Here is a 22,993-nt window from a genome sequence, read left to right on the forward strand (position 1 = left end):
AATAAGTCTTTAAATTATTGATGACCCATGTGAGATCCCACATCGTCCGGGAAAGAGGAGGTGATGTGTCTTATATGTACATGTCCACCTCTCTATAGTAAGACGCGTTTTGGGTGAAAGCCCAAGAACAAAACCGTGAGGGCGTGGCCCAAAACATACAATATCTTACTATGCAGACTGAGCTGTGACAATTTGGTATCAGAACCACTTCTCGCCCGGAAGTGTGCCGACGAGGGCGTCTAACCCCTAAGGGGGGTGGATTGTGAGATCCCACGTCGCCCAGGAGAGAAGAGGTGATGTGCCTTGTATGTACATGCCCACCTCCCTATAGTAAGACATGTTTTGGGTGGAAACCCAAGAACAAAACCGTGAAGGCGTGACCCAAAGTGGACAATATCTTACTATGCAAACTAAGATGTGACAACCTAGGCAATGAATTTAACACTAAAAAGCTGATTGCTCCATCTATGAATAACAATTGAAAATGTAACTAACAATACCAACTTCAAAATCCTAAGAATTTATGCATAATCACACACGTAAGGAAGTACCTAATCCATTTGGACCATTGCCCTTTCATTGTCATTAGCAAATCTCTCGTTAAAGAAATAACCTGCAAGTAATGCGATTTTTTGGTGCACATTAATACGTATTAAGTACGAACACTAATAACTAACTCATCAGACAGTGTAAAACTTTTAAAATGGGTACACACCACTTAATTGGCCAAATTTAGTGGTTAAAACGTAGCCTTTATTTAAAAGGATTCTCAATTTTTTTGTAAAAATGAGAACTAGTTATACATCGAACTTTTCCAAATGGTCTTTTTTTAAGTCTTCATTCCTAGATCTTGCTTGGAGTAATCAATTCAATCCGAACTCATTTACTCATTTGATTGACATGATGAAATTTCAATGTTTTTTTTTTAACGAAAACGATAGATGATTCTCATTCATAAACATAGATCATTACTGAAGCCAATCATGGCTTGGGAGTATCCTCAATGCGGATGTCAATGATCAAATTCGGTGGCGAATCCATCAAACTACATTCATCAACAACTACAAGACCGTATCTAGCTAGTTGGTGAGCAACCTCATTGGCTTGGTGGCGAGAAAGGGAAAAAGAAGCCTCATTGATCGTAGAAAACAATGCCTTGATGTCCTTGGTAATCTGACCAACTGGGGAAAGTTTAGTCGAGGTATCCTTCTGTGCTTCTATAATCTGAAGTGAATCAGATTCAAAGATAATATTTTGAAATCCCCTTGATCTCGCCCAAACCAAAGTCGAACGAATCGTCGTTGCCTTCGTCTAAAGGGGAGTTAGATAAAGAATCAATTGTCAATATGAAAAGTAGCTTAACCTCTTAGAAATCTATACAAGGTCTCTCATCCTATCAATATGAGATTCATTCTCAAACGCCCTGTCACGTATGAGAAATTTTCAAGCCAAACAAGTGAACAACACAAACAGGGTGACGTGGAATGTGTGTTGATGTTGGGCTTCATACGTGAGACAACATGTTCTAATATTACGAAGAAGTTGAGGTTCCACCATAAAACTAATTGGCAATATAAGGAGTTGGGCAACTCCTTATAAGTCTTTGCATAATTTGATTTCTCACCAACGTGAAACTTTGTCCTAACATTCTCACATTCCACTGTTTAATACCCATTGCATATAAAAAAATGAAAAGAAACTAATGGAACAAATTGTTTTTATGTGACTTGAAAATGGTAATGTGCACGCACTGATTGATAATTGGAATTAGGATTGAGCAGCATTTGACTATCTATTTATCAAATTCGATTACTGGAGTTGTTGTCCATTTACACATCATTACCTCGCAAGAAAAGTGACAAAAAATATTCCCCAAACTTTGAAATTTAAAAAATAGGAAAAATACAAATTTCTTTTTGGTACGTAATTAGAAGTTTGAACAAAACGATAAAGATAGAAAACTACAAGAACCTAGTTGTTCGTTTCATCGTGGCTAGAAGAAAAAAAAAATAGTAGAGAAATAGTGTTGATATTCTCTCAAAAGTTAGGACTTTTTTTTGAATTTTTTTGTCACCTTATATTTTTAGGAAAACTAATGAAAAGGGCTTGAAAACTTTGAGTTTTAATGATAAGGACAAAATAAAGGGTAAAGTGAATAGTACCATGATTGACTTTTTAGTGTAAAAATGTGGTTTTTCGTTAAAGTGAACAGTACCGGGAGCTTTTCGTTAAAGTTCCCTATATTTTTAGCATAACGTTGTATGATATTGGCACACTATAAAAAGAAACTAGCTAGTGGCTTCGCAACGTTAATTTACAATTCCGGATGTTGAAAAGACTTACATAAGCATTTCAGTTCCTTCTCAAAATCACAAGGTGCTGAAGTGGCAAGATAGGGACCCGTAGGTTTTTGTGAAAGGGATGCTCTTATCATGTTCTTGCTGAAAAGAAAAACCGAATTCCTCTATTTGATGTCGATTCATCCACACTTCCATTCTTTGTAGAGGAAGGCTAACTGCTTATCATCGTGTGATTTACAACTTAAGAATCGAGCTTAAAACGTGCCGTGAGAAATACGGGTTTAAAATTCATCCCCAACCACTAGATCACTAGTGGTCGTTCCTTTGCAAGTTTAAATTAGACAGAGTCCTTATCTGTATCACAAAAATAAACAACTTTTTATAATTTTTTATGGTCACAATCTATTAAGAATTGTTAATGATTTACTAACTTTTACGCACATAATATTTAAATGACGGTCAATAACGAACAAAATTCTTATTCTAATATCTCTACAATTAAAATACGTTAACCACAGCCGAATAAACAAAACAATACGACGCAAGATGAAGTTGACGCGCAAATATTTTCTCCATAAAATATGCCTAAAAATGAATAACAAATTATCGAGCACACCAACTGCACCACCAGCGTTAGGCAAAATTAATCAAAAATTAATCAAATACTAATTAACTAATAATATTTAGCTTCGTCTTCGGCTTCCCTTATCGTCTTCATCTCTCGGTCTTCTCCAAAATCCACATTTCCACATGCATCCTCCTCTTCCCCCGTTATAAAATAAGAGTGTATTTTTGCTCACCATAATTTAATGTGATGTATGTTTATCATCTTATTTATCATTATTATATGAGTTTGAATATTGAGATTTGTGCTTATCCATTACACGAATCTTGAAACTCAAACTCATTTAACGGTGATAAATACCGCACTAAATGGTGGTGGGCAAAAATGCTCTCCATTGGCTCGAGAGATTTTTCAGTGTAAGCGTCACACAAGATGGTACATCATATGTCCTCATATAAATGGTGGGTTATATGTGTTAAAATGTTAATAACTTAAAAATTAAAATTTTTCACCACTTACATAATAAAGTGTGAAAATTTCTCCATTGGCTCTTCCTTTTCTTCTCCACCAATAAACAAATCATGATTATTTTACTCATGGCTTCCTAACCTCCCTCTGCATGTGGCCATGCTGCTCGCCCAAGCAAAGCCCAGCTCATCATCTATCTCCATCACCATCATAACTTCGCCACCACCACCATCATAACTTCGCCACCACTACCATCATTGCACCCCACCTGTTTGCGGATTTATCCCAATGGAACTGTCTCTGAAACCCCAGCAATTCGTCTTGTGTTCCCAAACGGCCCAGTTCTGAAAGTTGGGTTTTGCTGCAGGGAGCAAGAAGGGGAGATTTCAAGAGTTGGGTTTGTTTTTGCCATGTTTATGGTGTGATCTGAAGCAAAAAGTAAGTTTTTTTGTGCTGATTTTATGTGAACGTGATGGGAATTAATAAAGTAAATAGTGGGATTTTCTTGGCGGCCTAACAAAGTAGGTGGAAATTAGGAAAATATTGCTTTTCATCTCCTCCTGATTCAAAGTTTCAAACTTACTAGAAGTCTAGAACTGCTTTTTTTGACTGGAGCTCCAAATTTAAGGATTTGGGATTTAAATTGTCATACATTGATGATGTCTTTTAGAATTTTCGTCCTACGTTTTATGATCATAGCAAAATACATTTACTAATGTTTCTAATGAGTTTCTGATTCTGTTAATTGTGATTTTTTTAATCCAACTTCATGGTGTAGTTGTGACCAAGACTGCAGAAGCAGTTTGTGTTAGGATTTCTTGAGAAGATGGGGAAAAGATTAGAGCTTTTGGTCGTTTTGTTCATTGGGGCAATTTTCTTGCATGTCTCTGCGGACCCAGTTGAAGATAAGCAAGCTTTGTTGGATTTCATTCACAATATTTCTCACTCGCGCTCTATCAAATGGAATGAGAATTCTTCTGTTTGCGAAACCTGGAACGGCGTGATCTGTAGCGAAGATCAGTCCAGAGTTATAGAGCTTCATTTGCCTGGAGCTGCCTTACTTGGTCCAATCCCACCGAACACTCTCAGCCGGCTTTCGGCGCTTCTGGTTCTAAGTCTAAGGTTGAATAGCTTGACAGGTCCATTCCCTTCTGATTTTAACAAACTCGAAAACTTGTCTTCCCTTTATCTTCAATTCAATAACTTCTCTGGCCCTTTGCCTTTAAATTTTTCGGTTTGGAAGAATCTTACTGTCATGAATCTGTCAAACAATGCATTTAGTGGGAATATCCCTTCCTCGATTTCAAATTTGACTCACCTCACAGTTCTGAATCTCGCTAACAATTCGCTTTCGGGTGAAATTCCTGACCTCAATGTTCCTAGTTTGGAACAGCTTGATTTGGCTAACAATAACCTCTCAGGGATTGTTCCTCAATCTCTTCAAAGATTTCCAAGTTGGGCCTTTTCAGGCAACAGTCTGGCATCAGCCCTTCCTCCAGCTCTTCCTGTTCAACCACCTAATTCTCAACCAAGAAAGAAAACGAGAATCAGTCAGCCTGCAATACTAGGTATTGTGATCGGCGGATGTGTTCTGGGATTCGTTCTAATTGCTTTTTTTATGCTCGTTTGCTGCCACAATAAGGAAGGCGAAAATGGGAAAGTTGAAAAACCAAAGAAGAAAGAACTCTTTTCAAAGAAAGGGGTTTCTGAGAAGCAAAATAAGGATACCAAGCTTTCCTTCTTTGAGGGTTCTAATCTTGCATTTGATCTGGACGATTTGTTGAGGGCATCTGCTGAGGTTCTTGGCAAGGGAACGTTCGGGACAACATATAAGGCTGCTTTGGAAGATGCAACCAATGCAACCACTGTTGTGGTGAAGAGGTTGAAGGAAGTGAGTGTGGGAAAGAAGGAATTTGAGCAGCAAATGGAGATTGTGGGAAGTATCAAGCATGAGAATGTAGCCGCACTAAGGGCGTATTACTATTCGAAAGATGAGAAGCTTGTTGTGTATGATTACTATGAGCAGGGAAGCGCCTCTTCGATGTTACATGGTATATAAGCACTTCTCTCTACTTTTTCGACTCATTTCATCAGATAGTTTTTAGTTATATTCACTGGAAACAATCAGAACACAACTAATTTCTTAATGTTTATGCATCTTTAATCTTGCAGCTAAAAGAGGAGAAGGCAGGTTTCCGCTTGACTGGGAGACTCGACTCAAAATATCAATTGGTGCAGCAAGAGGCATAGCTCATATCCACACTCAGAACGCTGGGAAACTTGTCCATGGAAACATAAAGGCCTCAAACATCTTCCTCAATTCTCAAGGATACGGTTGTGTGTGCGATGTTGGTTTGCCAACACTGATGAGTCCAATACCCCCACCAGCAGTGCGTACAGGAGGATACCGAGCCCCAGAAGTGACAGACACCCGCAAGTCTACCCCTGCATCAGATGTCTACAGCTTCGGGGTCCTGATACTCGAGCTTCTCACCGGTAAAAGCCCCATCCACACAACAGACGGGGAAGAAGTTATTCACTTGGTGAGGTGGGTGAACTCTGTGGTCAGAGAGGAATGGACGGCAGAAGTGTTCGATGTAGAGCTTTTAAAGTATCCCAACATAGAGGAGGAAATGGTAGAGATGTTACAAATAGGAATGTCTTGCGTCGCAAGAATGCCGGAGCAACGACCAAAAATGCAGGATGTGGTGAAAAGGATGGAGGAAATTCGTCAAGTAAACACCGGAACTCGACCATCATCAGGAATATCGACTCCAATCTTAAATACGCCGCCTCCTCCATTGGAGATAGCAGGACCTTCCTCTGTAAACCAGTGAATTATTTTCGTAGTTCTTTGTTAAGATAATCATATGCTTCATTGATCATTAATAAACACGCTGCCTCCGTGTGAGATATGGAGGCAGTGCAGTGAAGAACTATAGGTTGTGGTTTCATATCTGTTAGGGTTTTGGTGTCGACGAATTCAATCATATAACCTGTTTTTTCAGTCAATTCTCCGACTCTACACATCTCGGTCTTCAAATTTACCGATCCCCATAGCCGAAGCAAAATCTGGTTCGACCTGAATTGCTTATTAACAAGAAGGGAACAGGAGACCTGCGCTGAAGGCAAATGTCTGCAATTGCAAACAGTTTTAGATGGATTTTCGGAATCTACATACAATGTCAATTCGATGATTTCATACATCCAGATAAAACTGGTTTGAAGTCTGAAAAAATTACATGTATCTTTCTTTGGTATAAGAATCACACAGAAATGAGATCAAAATACAACGCTGTCCTCACGGGGTCGGACTATGCTGAGCAGAACCTGGCCATGCCATAGCTAAACAATCATTCATGTTCTGATGACAGAGCTGATATCTTGCCGAGTTTAAGAAACACGGCAAATCTAATCTGCAATCACTTGTTCAAAATTTTTGTTCTAACACCCCCTGTAATTCATATAAACAGATACGATTTAGGGTCACATAATCCAGGGTAATCATTTACCGGAGCTAATAGGGAATAGATGGGAAAATTGGAAGTGGCGAAATCGTAAACAAGAAAGGTACCAGACCTTCAACTTCCTCAAACTGAACCTCCTTCACGAATTCCGCAGTTGCATTATACTCAAAACTGCAAAATTGTATATAACACGCATTCCGTTACAACATATACAATACAATGCTAATGTAGTTGGCAAATAACAAAACTAAAGGAATGCCGAATATTAGGTCCTCCACCGAAAAAGTAAAACTGAACCTAAAAACGATGCTTTCAATCCTTAAACTCTTATATCATGAAGATTCTAAGAACAGGCAGCCATCCAACAAGCAACATCTTTCCTTTTCTCTTTCTTTGTTCTTTTCCAGAATAAAGCAAAGCTAACATAGATGCCGCATTTGCAATATCCTACATGTTGCCCTCTCGGAAAGTAAAGCTGATATTCCCGTCCCATGGCATCTAACGAGTGGTAAGCTGATACTCCCATCCCATAGCATCTAAGGAGTGATAAGGACGGGGTTACACGCTGCACTCAGAAATGAATCTATTGACTCTCTACGATTGGCTGTAGGTGTGACAGACACGAAGAATAGTCCGATACAAATATAAAAACAAAAAGATTGTGTGTAAGATTCCACATCGTCCAGGGGAGTGATTCTTATATGTATATTCTCATCCCTACCTAGCATGAGGCTTTTTGGGAGCTTATTGGCTTCGAGTTCCATCGGAACTCCGAAGTTAAGCGAGTAGCACGCGAGAGCAATCCCATGATGGGTAACCCACTAGGAAGTTCTCGTGTGAGTTCCTAGAAAAAAAACCGTGAGGGCGTAGTCGAGGTCGAAAGCGAACAATATCGTGCTATGGTGGTAGAGCGGGCCCGGGATGTGACAGATTGGTATCAGAGCCTAATTGTGGTCGTGGTGTGCCGACGAGGTCGTCGGGCCCTTAAGGGGGTGGATTGTAAGATCTCACATCGTCCAGGGAAGTGATCCTTATATGTATATTCTCATCCCTACCTAACATGAGGCCTGTTGGGAGCTCACTAGCTTCGAGTTCCATCGAAACTCCGAAGTTAAGCGAGTAGTGCGCGAGAGCAATCCCATGATGGGTGACTCACTGGGAAGTTCTCGTGTGATTCCTCGAAACAAAACCGTGAGAGCGTAGTCTGGACCCAAAGCAGACAATATCGTGCTACGGTAGTGGAGCGGGCCCGGGATGTGGTGGACCCCGGGCCGGGATGTGACATTGTGGCTGTGGAAACCTGTCTAAGATACCCAAATGCATAAGCTACAAATGAACATGGCTGAAAGATAAACCAATCTACAATGCAATCAATCTCGAGCTTCCTAACTATCCGTCTAACACGAAAGGCAATCAAAAATCATAATAAGAAGCATAAATTTGCATTTACCTGTTAGCGAAACAAACATTGAGTTCGTAATCAGAAGCACTCTTAGTAGCTTCAACTAAGACAGTAACAATTTCCGTCTTGCGAGTACTGGCCATCAGCACATCATACTCCGTAGGAATGATAATCGCGAAAAAATTATCGCTCAATTCGCTCAAGCACATCTTCTCCACAGCTGCAAGAGCTATCCTCCGTTTAAGCGCATCGGCAACCGGGTCAACAATGTAGATGGCGAAGTCAGTGATCATCAAAATGCGGCGTTTCATCTTCCCGGAAGCAGTAAACTTCAAGACCTTATCGGCGAACAGAACCTCCTTGTCACCTGCAAAATCCAATGCCAATGGAATTCAAACAAATGATTGCAATTTCTAAACCCTAAACCAAACACAGGAATTGGATATCCCAATTCTTCATCCCATTCAACACCAAAAAAACAAACGAGAACGAATTCAAAACAATTGAAGTTTGATTTACCAAAATCGAATACAAAAATCGAAAATTTGATGAAAAAATTGAAGACCTTGTTTCTGCAAGACTTTCATCAGGTACGGATTGGAGCGGACGTCGATGTAGTCGCCTCTGTATTCTCTGCGAAACGAAGCTTTTCTGCGGACCTTGACTCCCATGAAAGGCTCCTGATCTTCGGTCACGTTGCCACCGGACGGCCTTATCCGCGTTCGGCCACTACCTTCTCCGTCGTCGTTTTGGCCGTCCAGGGCGTCCGAGGGGTCCTCTTCTTCTTCATCCGCCACGTCGTACTTGGGAATATCGGGTTTGGATTCGGCCACTTGGACCCGCCTCGAAACCTTAAACCGCTCCATTTTCCGGCGTCGATAGAGAATCAGACGGTGAGAGAAGCGGAGCGAGGTGGCGTGCGCGCGTAGTGGTGAACGCTAACTTGCTCCGGATGTGCGCTGCGCACCATGTGCCGCAGGGGGGACGCGGGTGGTGAGTTGGATTCTCGAATCTCTAAGTAATCATCCAATCTACGCCAACAGCGCACGTTAGCCACGTCGATCATTGGGTCCCTTGGTAGTTGGTAACAGTGAGATCTTCTGCGACGGTGCGACCAGCTGAGGCACTGGGGGACCCACGCGTAAATCCACCGTCTATCTGATAAGAGCAAGAGGGCACAGTGGTTTCCCTCGTAATCGCCGTCCATTCTCGCGCGCTGGTGGATCGCAGTAACGTGTAGGACCAACTTTCATCAAGTGGATGAAATTCATGAATTTTTTTTTTTAATTTTTCTTACAGAAAAAGATAGAACTTCAATATAGGAAAAAACCTACAACATGAGTGTAACATGACGAGCACATTATTGACTAACGCTTATTTTGGTTTTGGTTTTGGTTTTGTGTTGCAAGCTGAATTAGAAGCGATTTTTCATGGATTAGGAGTGGCTTTTCTACAAAATTGGTTTCCTCTTGTTATTGAGTCTAATTTTAAAATTACAATGGATATGCATCATTGGAGGATTCGGCACTCTATAGAACAGGGAACTATGTTACATATAAATTAGTGAGATTTGGCCTTTCTTTGGAGTATGGTTTTCATATTTTTGAGGTTCCTACATGTGGTGTTTGTGGTTTAGTTTATGAAGATTTACGAGGTTGCAAGATTCATATTTGTTTAGTTGTTTTTGTTTTTTGTGGTTATACCGTTTATTGCTAAAAAAAATTGAGCCATTCTAATTAAAAATTATATTGTGATTTACACACCAATGAGTGATTAACATTATATTAATTTACTAACGAGTTAGCTTATATAATTTACTTCAAATATAATCTCAAATATTGGACCCACCGATCCAATCATCGATCTCCGTCCGTATGGTTGACCAATGGTCAAAAATATTTAACCAATGGGCCAATTGGCGGCAAACAAATAGACCAAGTCGTTTCCAGCCGTTCAACTAACGCGCCTATTGACTTTTTACCGGGAGCAGGAAGCGACGTCGTCTTATCGAATAGACTTTCGGCGCCAAAATAAAAAATAAAAACCCAAAAGAAAAAAAAATGAAAAGGAAGGAGCGTGCGATAATCGTAAAGAGAACGCCAAGTGGGACCCAGACAGACGGAATAGAATTTAAGCCAATCAACAGCAAGTCAACAACAGGTCGATTCCAGAAGGAGGGCGGACCGCAGAAGCATTTTATAAGAAGTCGTTTCCCCCATCGGCAAAAATCAATCGCATTTCCCTACCTCTTCCGATTCCGTTTCCGCTTCAATCGAATTCGATTCTCCGTCGTCGTCTCCGTCTTCGTTTTCTCTCCCTGTAACTCTTCCAATCAGGTACGAATACGATCTCTTCTTCTTCTTCTGTGAGAGAGAGAATTGAGCTGCGTTTTTAGGTGTGTAAGCTGTTTGTTGTGTTGCGTGGCTTTTGGTTATGGATTTTGATCTGTTGGTGTTGATTAATCTAGGTTTTCGCAGATGGCGTCCAAGCGGATCTTGAAAGAACTCAAAGATCTGCAGAAGGATCCTCCTACGTCCTGCAGCGCCGGTAATCTCATCTTCCCGTTGTGAATTTTGAATCTGTGTAGATGCTAGCTTGAAATTTCATCTTTTAATTCATCACTTTCGTCAAATTATACCGCCGGTTATGATCATCTGGTGCTCTGTAGATGTTTGGTTGTCACTTTGCAATGAATAGTATGCGAAATTGAATTCCGTAATTTATATAGGGTGTAAATTTGTATGGGAAATCGAAACTTCTGTGAATTAGTTTTCTGGATCAGAATTAGTGTAAGCACGCATGTCGTAATTCGTGTTGGTGATGCGCTGCCCGTGCTGAGATTAGAATTGTGGCAGATAAGTAAAGAAGAATGTTTGTCATAGCAGTAGGTGCTTTTCATCATTTAACTGCCCTCCTCTAATGATTTGTGTTCTTGTGTAACGAATATGCGTGCTTAATGCTTTGCTCTGCGTATATAAAACACATATTGATGTGCTCATAAACTTTGTAACTTTTGCATTTGACTAATGTTCTCGCTTCTCACTATTGCTGTTGTACCGTTCATGAACCATGGTTTGGCGTACCATTCTTGGGCAAGCTCGTGAAGAACTTGCTTAGCTAGCTAAAAGTGATACCGGGTTTAAGTGATTTTGTACGCGCCATTTCTGGAAATTTTCACCCTTTCCAAATTGTATTGGATTATATTGATCCAGCTTGGCTACGTGGTCAGATGTTCAGATTATGACGTCGTCTGCATCTGGATTATACAGTCTGGTCAGGGGCTTTACATATGACCAGCGGGTTTAAATTGTGAAGTTTGCTCAACATGCAAAAACAGTCAAAATGGTTGTTACTCTTCCTGCACCGCATATGGAAGTCACTCGAATATATAATCTCATTTGCAAATGCTTCTTTTTCGCTTTACGATTATGCATGAATGCCTCAGAAGATACACATGTGTATTTTTACATAGGCAAACAGTTGTTTTCAGGACAGATAACGTCCTTTTAAGATCTTTCTTGTGTTATTTGAACTGAGACCTTGTTTAAGCAATCTGTAAAAGTCCTGTTCCATTTCCTTCTGTATTTTATCATTTCATTAATTCTTGCCTTGTTTTCTTTGGGGATATTGCAGGTCCCGTTGCCGAAGACATGTTCCACTGGCAGGCAACAATAATGGGTCCCCCCGACAGTCCATATGCTGGGGGTGTTTTCCTAGTTACTATCCATTTTCCTCCAGATTATCCCTTTAAGCCACCAAAGGTACTACTAAACTATCCAATTCTAGCAATGAAGTGTTTTTATCTTTGAACTTCAGTGGTCGACATGATTCATTTTCTCTCCATCATCCCTGGAAACATTGAAAATTTTAACCAATGATGCGATGGATTTAAGCTGGGGTTTGAACTTTAATTAATCATGTTATAGTAACTTACCGATTTTGTCAGAGTCGTCTTCTTTCTTCCACCCTTGGCACAACTTCTACTTTGAATACCCATATTGTGAACCGTTTTTCGTAGTTGCACAAAGTTTTCTTCGTCTACCAATACCTCTTCAACGACCACCAGCACTTGTTGGTGCATCCATCACCCCTCAGGTTCAGTAATTGTACTGAGAAAAGCTACTGCATGTCTCCAACTCTTCCAGAAGAGGAGACTACGAGGGGACGTATACTTTTATAGAAAACAAAAACAAGTCTGTAGTAGATGCTTTTCCACCATATAGCAGAATTACCCTTGCATTCTTCGTTTTCATCATTCAATAATGTGTAGTTCTTCCAATGATGGAGTTCTGGTTCTCTCTTTTTGTCTCCGTCACTGATGCCTTGATGGTTCTGTAGGTGGCATTTAGAACGAAAGTATTCCACCCTAACATAAACAGCAACGGAAGCATTTGCCTTGACATCTTGAAGGAGCAGTGGAGTCCCGCTCTAACTATTTCCAAGGTATTGTATCGTGGTCCCGAAAAGCGAAGGCTCCAACGTAGAAAATACAAAAAACCATTCATTCTAGAAATCAAGTTATTCATTGGAAACAAATCTTATTCGCACCGGTCTGTTTACATTATAAGAACCGTTGTTAATTTTTTGCCATCAGGTGTTGCTTTCCATCTGTTCTCTGTTGACGGACCCAAACCCCGATGATCCGTTGGTGCCGGAGATTGCTCACATGTACAAGACGGACAGGAATAAATACGAGACGACAGCGAGGAGCTGGACCCAGAAATACGCCATGGGCTAAAAGATCGCGTGGTACGTGCCGTATGGGGCTTCTTCTATCTTTCTCGTGTTTGAGTTTGTGTAACGCCTTGAATCCCAAGAAAATTGGACTAAAATGAATAGAGTTCCGTAGCATGTCCTCTTGATTTAAAAAAAAAAATGAAAGAAAAGCCAACGCATGTTGCTTTTTTTAATTGTTTGTATGGATAATGTGGATCTTTTAGAACAAATGATTTGTGTCTCCGATTTCGTTGTTTATAGTTTAGATAAATTGGGCCTGGGCTTTATAATTTGTAATGGGCTTGGGCCGAAGCAAAATTAAATTCACAAACTAAAACAAGGGACACGAGTCCGACATCGGATAATACGCCTCAATAAATCTTGTCCCCTTAGGAAGGGGGGCACCCGAAGCCCATCGAACAAATATATAAATTAAAATTGAATTTACGATTAATACCAACTCGAATACACTGGATCCCATTTGAACTCAGCTTTTAAGCAAGTTCGGGCTCTTAACTTCGAAGTTAAGCGAGATTGGGTGAGACAATACTAAGATAGGTGATCTCTTGGGAAGTCCTTGCCTTGCATATTATAGGTTGTAATGACTATTAACAAACAGGAGATTATATGTATCTTATGGTTATGTGAGATTGTAATTTATAAATTGTTTGCTGGCATGAAATTTTACTTAATTGAAACTGAGTTCTATTCGATTTAATGAACTTTTTATGTTCCGAAAAATTTAAGCTTTCAATTGAATTAGAATGCATGAAATGTGTGAATTTTTAGAAGATTAAAACTCTTGAAATGTTGAACATTTTTATATATGTGTTGAATAGACTCAAAGCGACCGAACTAAACTGAATTAAATCGATTAAGAATGGCTTGGTTCAGTTCGGTTTCAATGTCGGCATTTGTCAAAAATCGAACCAAACTGAACCGCTGAATACTAGTTGATTTGGTTATAATTTTTAGGTCAACCCAAATCAAACCAATCCCAGTCCACCACTATCAAGTGGACATCATTTAAATTTTGAACAATGCAATGAAGATTAGTATGACCCATGAACAAGAAAACACATATAAATCGATAAATTGTCTGAATTTTTTTATGCCCATTTTTCTCTTGATCTTTGTCATGGTGTTCAATGTGTTTACATCAATCGAAAAGAGAGAATTAAATGTACTTTTGACATAAGTAGCATTAATTCGAATAGACTGAAAAGTTCAAAACATCCACTTTCGAATATGGCAGCAACAAATAACCTGTTAGATTCGATAAGAGCCCAACCCAAAATCTAAAATCTTTAGATTTGGGTCATGCTGGACCAACCAGTTTTACATCCTTGAAAACCTAATTAGGTTTGTTGGGCTGTATCCATAAAAGCATTGGATTGATAACGTCCATTCCATTGTGTAAATTGTAGCCACGCTAATTAGATTAGGTCAGTTAGTCAAGAGATTACGTCAATTCTCAGGTTGAGACCTATCGTTTAGATAGATTGGGATAGAGTTATCCTACTATTTATGTAAAACGATTTTTGATTTATCGGAACAATAGTTTTGCCATCTCTTAATAGGGTTTTCAATGAGGAACCGCGGAAATTAGTAATGTGTAAGAATAAATTGATAATGAAGGTTGTGGATACACTTCTTGGTAACGAAATTTGCGGACAACCAACAAGGAACGCTCAAGATAGGGTTTACAAGGAGGGAGGTTTTATGAGACTATGTGTGGTAAACGAGCCGATTATTCAGGTCACTGTTTCAATGCAATAGGTCCGTCACCTTCATTACATTGAGATAGGTACATTGCCTTGCTAAATACCTGTAGAGCTAATTAGCTTGAATCCATTTCATGTAAATTCAAGTAATTTTAGTTAGAAAAAAAAATGCTAAGGTGATGAGACTCTTCATGGACTATCTATCATCTTACAGTTTAACATCAATTTCTGTGTCAACATTATAAAACATTATGATAACAACATCAGGTGACAGAAAGTTCACGAAAAATCCCGATTTTAAAAGAGTTTCCTTCGTATTGCATGTTTCATGCTAAGAGTCAAACTTATCGGCATAGGCATTAATCACACAGCAAATTGTCCACTCAACTCATCAAGGGTCACAATCACTCATAACCTCGCAGGAAAACTCAGATCAATCTCGATCAAGGTGGCCACAAATGATAAGATTAATTAATATAGTGGTAACTGAACCTGGATTGATGTATTAATCTTGGTTTTAGTCATACTTCCTCGAGCGTTTACTCTGTCGTGGGATCTTAATATTTCTAATTAGAAGGATTTGTTATCAATATATTATTTTAAATATCGTATTGAAATTGGACAACAATTCCTGAAAGAGAAATGTTAAGAAGATTATTTCAAAAGTGAAATTCTTTATGGATTCTCGATCATCTCACCCCTTAACGTCAATTCACGTGCCAACATTATAAAATATTATGTCAAAACATGAGATAACATATAGTTCATAAAATCTTCAACTTTTAAAAAATTACCTTAACATTTCTTTTCCAAAAATAAAGATATAGATGAAGCCCCAGAAGGGACAGAGATTCCAGCCGAATCTCACCCTACCAAATCCTAAGGATTCGGAGATCCGGACCGTTGAAATTTAATCCAACGACTACAAACAGGGGGCCTCTAAAAGTGATAATAATTATAGCCGTTAGATCAAATTTCAACGATCCAGATCTCCAGATCCTTAGAACTTGGTGGGGGAGATCCGGCTGGGATCTATGTCCCCCCAAAAGGTCGCAAAAGAAGAACAATGCCTAGGAATGCAAAAACCAATTTAATACGTTCAACTTCCCATAAATATAGTATATATGTGTATATGCCCCTTCGAAATTTAGGTGCCATAAAATTAATACCCCTTGAATTTTAGGTGCCATAAAATTGATAAACTTAAAAAATCGACATGGTGACCCATGTTGAAGAGAGATTTTTTAATATGTCAAAAACACTAGTATGTTATATGTTATTATATAAGTAGAGAGAAATTTTCTTTTTAAATGTTTTTCTACTTATATAATAGAATATGACGTACGTGTTTCTATTCCAGGTACACTAAAATGTCTCTCCATGTTGCACATAATTTGTGTATTTGGAAAGGAAATTACAAGTGTCAAATCGTCATCCATGCATGAATTTGAGTCCAAAGCCTAACTCAAAGAATAAAATAAATCCGGCAAAAGGGTCGTGCCCACGAGTGTGGGTGAGCATGGTCCCTAAAAATCTGGTTCATTATTTTTAGTTGGATTTAATCTTGATTAGTACCTTAGTTTTATGTACTTGGTGTCTCCTGTTTCTAACGCAGGCGAGATGCGACTTCTACTTCTTATTGACAAGATGATATTCTAACTTTGAAATATACGAAGAAAGAGATCTAAACTTGGGTACATCTGCAAGATGCCACTCGAGCAAACTAGTCGAAATCACATCTACAAGAACTTTGATCTCGGATCTCAGATTTGTAGTATCACGAAAAGATTCTACATCTTACAAAAAAAAGACCAAAAACATAAAAGAAATAGAGTTTTCTTGACGTACTTTGTTTTGTTTTTAAGAAAGACAAGACGTCTTGTACAAAACCGAACTAGTCTATCAGTGTGTGTCATGTTGAAGACTCGAAGGAAAGGCTGAGAGAAACTATGACTTCCAGTTCCACTAGAGACTTTTTGGTGGAAGTTAGGTGCGTGTCATTTGTGAAGCTGCTGCTTGCCGCAGGAAAGCAAAACAGTTATCGAGCAGAACATGTCGATCAATAATTCAAATTCCAACCGCTTCTTAAACCACTAATGATGGTTCAGATGATTATTAAGCGCTAATCATTGTCTAATTTCGCACTAATAATATTCACTGAAAAAGAGCACCATAATTTGATAAAAATAGCAATTCATAGTACGAGAGGAAAGGCTCTCGTCTCATGCACTCCACCGAGTTTTCACAAAGAATATTGTTAGCTAAAAACTACAAATTATGGAAAGAAAATGCGAGTAACTGACTTGGACAAAAACATATACAAGTTCAATTTCTGTTTTCTTCTGGTTTATTTACTTAGAAAACTATAACTTGCAACTTTGCTTATTTTGTCTTAGAAAGGATACGATATTTACATTGATACCTTTACGAGTCGTAGCAAATTAATGTTTAACGTTGAGTTCACTATAAAGACATTGTTCTAGCGTAGGTAAAATTCATCATTCTTCTTTATGTTTGTGCAATTAGAAGTTGTATCTATATAATCTTGGTCTTATGTTATAGGGACAATAAAACTTATGCTCTACCAAATCCTTTTATACACTTATATTCCTAATTTTTTGGCTTTTCGAAATGAAAACCCATTATTCTAATTTCTAACCAAACCCATTTACTAATTTAAACGGGGTTTAATTCCACTTATTTATAAGTCCTTATAAGGTTTATCCTCTTGTCAATGTGAGATTCATTGTCAAAATGCTGCTCACATGTGATGAATGTTCAAACAAAACATGTAGACAACACAAATGGGGTGACGTGGAACATGTGTGGTGTTAGGCTTCACATGTGGGGCAACATGTTTTGATATCATGAATGAAAGTGAGATTCCAGTATAAAACCAATTAATAATATGAAAAGTAGCTCATTTTACTTACAAACCCATACAAAATCCCTCGTTCCATTAATATTAGATTCATTCTCAACAAATTGTAGACTAAAAGATGAAAACATGTTCCACCAAATCCCTTGCTTTGAGGCACAAAACAATTGCATTATTCATTTTACAAAACCCTCATTTCCCTCAATGTCAGAACATTTATAGATTCCACCCAATAAGCAAAAGTGCAAGTGTACAAATGAACTTCATCGTGCAAAATATCCTGCTCTTCTATATCTTAATTAATTAGGTAATTGTGTGCAAATTAATGTTTAAGTTGCAAATCTGAAGCGAGGCCACATCACCCCACATGGGGAAGCAAATGTGGCAGTTCCGGGGTCATCGTCAAGGCGCAAACGCCGCCGGTCACCGGTGATTGAACAGTGATCAGTGTCGGTAGGGTCCCCACTAGCTGGCTGAGCCGGTCACCCACTGTCGTCCAGTCTCGAGACAAATCTGCATTCCATGGGGCCATGGCCGATGTATCTCTGGATGTAGTTTCTCAAAAACTTTTCCACCATGCAGAAGATATTGTATTTAATGTTCAACTAAACAGTAGTTATTAATAATAATAATATAGAAAATTTGAGATTATCAGAGACAATGGGAATGGCTGGACTTGGACTGAATACAAAATGCAACGCACGTACGATCATAAAACATATTTTAGGGTTGATGTTACTGTTTGCATTTTCTGTAGTGCCATCTCATGGTTCACATAGGACATTTTATTATATAAGCGATATTACTTTCTTAGTTGCACTACAGTGAAAAGAAAAATTTAATTCCAACGCGTAGTTGATGAAGAAGAAAATTATATACATCATGTTATTGGATCGAATCATGGAAATAGTTTTTTTGCAAAGTAAGAGTAAAGATACGTACGATAGACATTCTCCTTTATCCCTTACAAAGCCAGAATCCTTGTTGGCTTGAGGATCAATCTAACACTTACAAATAATGGATTTTATGCCTCATGTTTATATAGAAATTTTAAGTTTCTATTTTGAAGATTTTAGAAAATTTAGTTTCTATGCTAAAGAAGGTAAAATATATACTACTAGGTAGCTAGTTTGGACAAGTATATGGAGTCCAGGTGTAATCCTCAGAGAAGAGAGAAATAGGTGGTTTTCTCTGAACATCTTTCCACACGATGCCTCCACGTCTCTGGATTGATCATAAATTTAAACGATCATTTTCAAGTGATTTACCTTTGTTGAGTAGCCGTAAAACCCATAAACGCATGTGACAACTTTGTGAAAAAGATAGCTAGGATTAAGATAGCTTCTGATTATGTTCAACTATATCTCTACGTATGAATTTACAACGTGGTTCTTCATATACCCTCGCAATACGAAAAGGATTTGCTTGAAGCATGTTACCGCTATCGTGGTATTTTCTGTCACAAACACAATCACAAAGAAAAACCTTGCACATAAAATATAATAGTAATCTGAAACGCCATAATAAATGTCATAATAATAACCTACTAAGTATTTGATGTGATGCATGTTAGACATATATTGACATATTGAATCAACAATATTTAAACAAATTTTCTCGATATCACTCATCAGACTGTTATATGTAGATATCGGTTAACATATGCGCAATATAATTTGGCTGAAGAAAACAAGCTTACCAAGAAATTCAACGAAATGTCTCAGTAAATAAACTACAAAAAAAATTACGCACTTCACGTTCTATTTCTATCTTAAAAAACTTATACTTTAACATTGAAACTCGTCAAAGTTCGAATCCTGGATCCGTCGTTGCAACCAGTCATTGCAAAGCTAAAAACTAATTATGACGGGGTTGTTTTTTCTGTTAATAATGCTTTGGATTGTCTGGCTTGAAAATTGAGAACTTTAACAAAAAACTCCCGGTACTATTTACTTTAACGAAAAATCATATTTTTACACTAAAAGTCAATCTTGGTACTATTCACTTTACCCTTTATTTTGTCTTTATTGTTAAAACTCAAAGTTCTCAAGCTTTTTTCATTAGTTTTTTTTTTTTGAAAATTTACATATGTGTTGAGAGAGAGAGAGAGAGAGAGAGAGAGAGAGAGAGAGAGAGAGAGAGAGAGACCAACATCTCTTGCTTCAAAGAGAAGCTTGTGGTGGTTTTCTAAACGAGATTAATTATTATACTAATTCAAATTTGAATTAGTTTAATACTAGTTCAATGGTGCAACCTTTAAATTTAGGCCACACGGCCATGAAAGTCTGAGCAAAGTTGTTTGACGCAGCAGAAGAAACACACACGCACAGAAAGACCGACGGAATAATAAAGCAAAGCAAACCAACGCTAGCTGCTTCGAAGTCGTGTGGAGTGCAGCGCACTGCGAACTCTGTGGACTGGCTCTTCTTTTCACGATAGATCTTGTTCCATTATTTTAATATATTTTTGGGATTAAATACCAGAACAATTATTTGGATACATTTACTTCCCCTTAATTTAATTTTCTCAGCTTTTATGGCCGTCCCTGCAATAAATTTGGAACTGCGGTTCGTCCTTGGCACAATGAAATTCTCGTTTATTGTCTTTCAAAAATATTTCTCGTTTATGGCATTCCAGACGAAGATCGGGTTTCTTGTGATCTTAAAAAAAACTATCGGATTATACTAAAATAAAGTATTTTAATAACACAACGTGACATATTTCATAACTTCAATTTGTCCACTGTCAAAACCCTCTCAGTATGATCTTTGTCATGGTACCTTTTCATCCTATACTTCTTGCCCTCATGAATTGCATTTTTTTCTATGAATGTGGTAACTAATTCTAATCATTTGTCTAGTACGAACATATATGAATTGAAGGTAAAGAAAATCTGACAATATCATATCAACAGCCAATAAATTAATATTTGACATTTTCTTTAAAGATACTCTTATATTTTATATCAAGAGCAAATATAATTAAGAATAGTAATAGTGTTGTTTTCCAATGCTAAGATAATTTCCATGAGTGGGCTTTTCTATTTTTTTTTTTCGGTACAAAACGGGTCCTGACTCCAAGGGCCCAGGACTCAACCGTAATGTACAACCAAAAAACAAAACAAAATAAAACAAATGTCACACTCAGATTAAGTCACACAAATCATGAAATAACAACTCGAGTTCTTGAAAGGAGTGGTAAATCTACCATGCATGCCCAGCTGTTCTGAGCACGTAAAAAATCTGGTTGACTTTTATTGGTCACATGCTGCAATACCATGCATTCTTTTCTTTTCCTTTAATTTAGGAAAAATGGGTAGACTATTCTGGTGAATGTTGAGACAGATTTTACATTGGTGACATCATAAAATAATATACATTTAATATACGAGAGTATATATTCATAATATCATCAAGATATTTTGTGATTAAATTTAACATCTAGTAATAGGAGATTAAGTTGGAACAATAGTGGTGACGAACTGTGCTTGTGCATACAAATTTTATCATAGTATAAGAGCATGCTATCTCTCGACACGTCCTCGGCCCAAGTTACTGAACTCAAACATGCTTCCTGAATTTAGGCTTTCAAAAATATGTTTTAGCTCCAACTTAAGGCAACTGAATGAATGAGACTTTGAAAAGATTGGTGTTGACTTTAGAGACTAAATATGACTCACCAGGCTCTCGAAAAGATTGATGCTAGTTCCGGTATAATGACTTGACCAGTTTCCAATGAGGGAATTGGTTTCCCTTGTGACCCTGTGTAGGGCCACTTGTGAGGGAGTATTTTGGAGAATAAGATTCCACATTAATCATATCACATAATAATAATGGACAATATCATGATATTGGTGATTAACCATGCTTGTGTCATCAAAGTTTATCAGTGAATAAATTATTCGTATTATGAGTTCAAACCTTCTTGTTTTTCATTTTCTAATTTGAAGTGAAAATATCTCTTGTTTACTAGAAAATGGCAAAAACTAAAGTTTTAAAAATAAAAAAAAGTTGAAGACACCGGGAGGATGATCAGCCGGTAGCACTTACATCAAGGGCGTCTAGGGCATCCTCCGGATTAACATAATATTCATGATTAGGGAGAGTAATTAAAGAATCAAGCATGCATCTTGGACTTGATGCATGCTAATAAGCTCTAGCTCTTTCTCTCTATCTCATATATGTCGACTCAACTCGACTCGACATTGACTTATCATCCCAACCAAGTATATATTCAGTTTTAGGCTTTTAGGAAACTGGTAATATATATAGTTCCAAATATATATAAACAAAAAACAATGCAAATAAAGTATGTACAAGTAGGAAGCAAGCCACCCAGTGTTTTGTCGAATTTGGTGTTCTTCTTTAGCTGTATTTAGGATAATGGTTCACTTGGCTCAATGGCATGGGGCCAAACTTTAAGAAACAGCACAACTCTCGTTTTGTCTACTTTCCCAATCCGTATATAATCCCCATGTTAATGTTTTTTTTTCATCTCTCCCGATTAATCATGATGATGATGATGGGATCTTCAAATTAATCCTCTTGTTTCTACAAATCTCTCCTGTGAAGATTTGAAGTTAAAAATGTTTCATGTCGGAGAGCGAAGAAATATTGCGAAAGCTTGTAAGGAGTTGAGTCACTTCTTATGTTGCCAGCTAATTTAGAAGGGAGAGAGACAACAAACCAACACATAAGTGAGGAATATGATTACATTAAGGGATACTTTGGATGCGATCCCTAATCTTTAACATTCTTTGATTAAAACCTTTATAGTATTCAAAGTTTGATCAAAGTCCATTGACTTTGTACACCTCATTATATTACTATTAATATTTATATTTTTATAGTTTTGACATTAATTGTTTTTTATATTTTATGAGATTTATAATCCTATAAATTTAAAAGCCCTCATTATAATGCTATTAGAAACGGTTATAATAAAAACATTTAAACATTTTGATTGAATAAATGGATAAAAACTATGTCAAAATAAGAAATAATAAATGGCAAAAGAATGTATCCATAGTGTTAAAAAAATTGGTACATTTTCCAAAAAAATTGGTACATTTCACATATAACAAAGTGGTACATTAATAAAGAAAAATGAGTACATTATAAATAAATTAGGGTACAGATAAAAGATTAAAACATTATGAGTACAAATGAATTTTTAAAAAATATAGGCACTAAAAGAAATTGATACATGGGTACAAAATAAAACTAAAAAGAAAATACTACAAATTAAAAAAAAAATGTTGCAAATTAAAAGTGGATACAAACTAAAAATATAATTATATGATACAAAGTTTAGGCATAAAACATAAATATACCATATGTAATTTTTCTATCATTGATTAAATACACAATGTCACGTGATGATATACACATGGGTACAAACACAAATAAAACTTTAAAAAATATGGGCACATAAAGAAACTAATATATGGGTACAAATTAAAAATGAAAAGAAA

At 37.5% G+C, this 22,993-nt stretch overlaps 3 protein-coding genes and 1 pseudogene across 6 annotated transcripts; 3 read left to right on the forward strand and 1 right to left on the reverse strand.

The window, feature by feature from the left end:
- Positions 1–3,354: 3,354 nt before the first annotated feature.
- LOC126629330 (probable inactive receptor kinase At4g23740) lies at positions 3,355–6,345 on the forward strand. 2 transcript variants are annotated; one of them, XM_050299350.1, is made up of 3 exons: positions 3,355–3,771; positions 4,112–5,384; positions 5,506–6,345. In XM_050299350.1, exons 2-3 carry the CDS (start codon positions 4,160–4,162, stop codon positions 6,168–6,170), a joined length of 1,890 nt encoding a protein of 629 aa, XP_050155307.1. In that variant the 5' UTR covers positions 3,355–3,771; positions 4,112–4,159; the 3' UTR covers positions 6,171–6,345. The 2 variants fall into 2 exon arrangements, with proteins under 2 accessions (XP_050155307.1, XP_050155308.1); XM_050299351.1 differs by lacking the exon at positions 3,355–3,771 and having other exon boundaries at positions 3,801–5,384.
- Positions 6,346–6,456: 111 nt separating this feature from the next.
- Positions 6,457–9,206, reverse strand: LOC126629338 (uncharacterized). Its single transcript, XM_050299360.1, has 4 exons — positions 8,768–9,206; positions 8,251–8,569; positions 6,913–6,971; positions 6,457–6,787 (listed from the first exon to the last, which is right to left on the reverse strand). Exons 1-4 carry the CDS (start codon positions 9,066–9,068, stop codon positions 6,756–6,758), a joined length of 711 nt encoding a protein of 236 aa, XP_050155317.1. The 5' UTR covers positions 9,069–9,206; the 3' UTR covers positions 6,457–6,755.
- A 1,158-nt stretch (positions 9,207–10,364) lies between these two features.
- On the forward strand, positions 10,365–13,164 carry LOC126629337 (ubiquitin-conjugating enzyme E2 10-like). 3 transcript variants are annotated; one of them, XM_050299357.1, is made up of 5 exons: positions 10,365–10,538; positions 10,680–10,749; positions 11,836–11,963; positions 12,541–12,645; positions 12,797–13,164. In XM_050299357.1, exons 2-5 carry the CDS (start codon positions 10,680–10,682, stop codon positions 12,938–12,940), a joined length of 447 nt encoding a protein of 148 aa, XP_050155314.1. In that variant the 5' UTR covers positions 10,365–10,538; the 3' UTR covers positions 12,941–13,164. The 3 variants fall into 3 exon arrangements, with proteins under 3 accessions (XP_050155314.1, XP_050155315.1, XP_050155316.1); XM_050299358.1 differs by having other exon boundaries at positions 10,390–10,538; positions 10,670–10,749; XM_050299359.1 differs by lacking the exons at positions 10,365–10,538; positions 10,680–10,749 and adding an exon at positions 10,751–11,547.
- A 754-nt stretch (positions 13,165–13,918) lies between these two features.
- Positions 13,919–14,027, forward strand: LOC126630860 (U6 spliceosomal RNA; annotated as a pseudogene).
- The last annotated feature ends 8,966 nt before the right edge of the window (positions 14,028–22,993 follow it).

This window comes from Malus sylvestris, chromosome 7 (genome assembly GCF_916048215.2).
Source record: "Malus sylvestris chromosome 7, drMalSylv7.2, whole genome shotgun sequence".
Classification (NCBI taxonomy): domain Eukaryota; kingdom Viridiplantae; phylum Streptophyta; class Magnoliopsida; order Rosales; family Rosaceae; genus Malus; species Malus sylvestris.